We start from the raw sequence: 2,137 nt of genomic DNA, 5'->3' as shown, positions 1-2,137 counted from the left end.
GGGGGGAGACAAAGGAAGAGGAGTATTAGCAGGCCATGAGGCACAATAATGCTCCAAAAACTACATGCTTTCTGCGGTTGTCCTAAAAAAAAGCCTTCACAAGTAATATAGGGCTGGCTCAAGTACCAACAGATTCATATCACACATACATCTTATTCAAACAACATGAGAGCATAAGTTAATTCACCTCTTGCATGCGCCTCTTGGCCCTCTCCAGAGCATCTTTATAGCCTTTCTGCCTCAGCTCACTCAGGCTCTCGTAGTACTCGTCCGTGTCCTCGCTCTCGGAGAAAAGCACCTCTGAGAGGATCTTCCAGCCGCAGGTGTCCAGGGCATGACCCAGGTACACCTGCAGCTGGTAGCACAGCGCGTCCGTCTCCCGCTGCGACACCCCCGAGGCACCGAAAAGCACCGACCACACGCCGGACTGCTCCTCGGGGAAGGAGGGTAAACATGGCTCCAAGTCCGAGTTGACGGCGCACAGCTGGAGGTGGGCTGCCTTTAGGTCCTGGAAGGAGAACACCCCGGCCCAGCTGAAGTCCTCACGACCACTGCTGTCACCGTAGCAGTCTCCTGGGTCAGAATCCTCCGCAGAGACCTGGACATCCACTGGGTCCAGGATCTCGATTTCCATTACTTTCGGTGTCACAATATCCCAGGACCCTAATGTGGGACTGACACACTCAGATGTTTTTTCACCACCGTGTTTTAAAGCATTTGTGTCCGCAACAACAGCCTTAGTTGTGGGCCTCCCTTTAGGAACAGAGAGTGGTCTAACTTTACCCGCTTGGCAGACTTCATCTTTCTTACTTTTTGTGTGTTTCTCGGCCACGGAAGCACCGGGGGAAAGAAGCATAGTGCAAGCGGGGGCACCGTCAACGAGCGGGTCCAGAAGAAAAGTAGTCCGTCTCTGCACGGTTCTGTTGTGGCAGGTTATGGCGAACTTCCCCTCGATTTCATTCCAGGCCACGATAAAGACAAATTTATGCCTCTCTTTTTCGTCGAAGACCCTGGGTCGGACGGACACCCACTCGGACTCCAAGTTATCCTCCATCGTGAATGACATCTCATCCAGCCAGTGAAAAAAAAGACAAGATTACCGTTAGCTAAAAAGGGAAAAAAATCGGATGGCGAAGCTACTGCTAGCTACGGTTAGCTAACGTTAGCTAGAAAAGTAAGATTTGGCGCAGTTGAAGCGAATGAACCGACTAGCTAAATTAGGAGGTGAAACAAAGGCTGTCCAGCTTTGTTTACCCGCTGCCAGCTGCGTGCGAGCTGAAGAAAACGCAGCTAACGTCGGTATCCCTCCACACACTCGGATTTGGGATCCAGACATGAAGAAGTTCAAGCGGCCAGACTCGCTCGGACACAGCAGCGCAAACGACGGACGAAAGTCTGCTTGATAACGTCGGTTGTCATGACACCTGCTCGTTTACCTGCACCCGATGCTCGCGCTGACTGTGTCGCTCTTTGTCCGCTCGCAGACAATCGGGCTCTCAGCGTCACGTGTGAGCTTCTGTTTACAAGCAGTCAAGGTGCGTGTTGTCAAATCCGGGGAGGGATTTAAGTGGTGCACCCCCCACACACATACACGGCGTTGCGTTCACGTTCCATGAGGAGACCCGTACATACCAGAGACAGAATCAGAATCCGCTTTATTTGCCAGGTATGAGGACACATACGAGGATTTTTTCTTTGGAGCATCGTTGCACACAATGTGCTGACACATACAAAAACAACCAAAACAAAAATATACACACTAATATATACACAATATATACATATTCTAAACAGAAACAATATAGAGGCATGAGTGCAATGAAGAGTTCAATAAAAAATATTTAAATGTGGAGCATAGTGCAAAGGATACTGGGATAAATAGTATTATTATAGTTATTATATTACAATATGAACAGTATGAACAGTATGAATATTATGAACAGTTCTGAAATAGAAAATGAGAATGATGAATAAAGAAAAATAAATTATAAGTGAGATGTGCAAAAAGAAGCACTCAGATCTTAATATACCTACAATACAAAAAGTAAAAGTCCTCATTACACAGAATGATCCATTTCAGAATAATGTGTGTTATATTATTGAATTATTGGCACACAGGACCCCCCTGTAATCTTAT

General features: G+C 47.1%; 1 protein-coding gene across 2 annotated transcripts in view; it reads right to left on the bottom strand.

Moving 5' to 3' along the window:
- The window catches only part of jmy (junction mediating and regulatory protein, p53 cofactor), a 27,825-nt gene extending 26,220 nt beyond the window's left edge, over positions 1 to 1,605 (bottom strand). For both annotated transcript variants that reach the window (XM_032540401.1, XM_032540400.1), the window contains exon 1: positions 188 to 1,605. In XM_032540401.1, coding sequence (XP_032396292.1) covers positions 188 to 1,066 — 879 coding nt within the window. In that variant the 5' untranslated portion in view covers positions 1,067 to 1,605. The remainder of the gene's footprint in view (positions 1 to 187) is intronic.
- Between the last annotated feature and the right edge of the window lie 532 nt (positions 1,606 to 2,137).

Source organism: Etheostoma spectabile, chromosome 16 (assembly GCF_008692095.1).
Source record: "Etheostoma spectabile isolate EspeVRDwgs_2016 chromosome 16, UIUC_Espe_1.0, whole genome shotgun sequence".
Lineage (NCBI taxonomy): Eukaryota > Metazoa > Chordata > Actinopteri > Perciformes > Percidae > Etheostoma > Etheostoma spectabile.
Note: the sequence above shows the minus strand (reverse complement) of the source record. Positions and strands in the feature narration are given on the sequence as shown.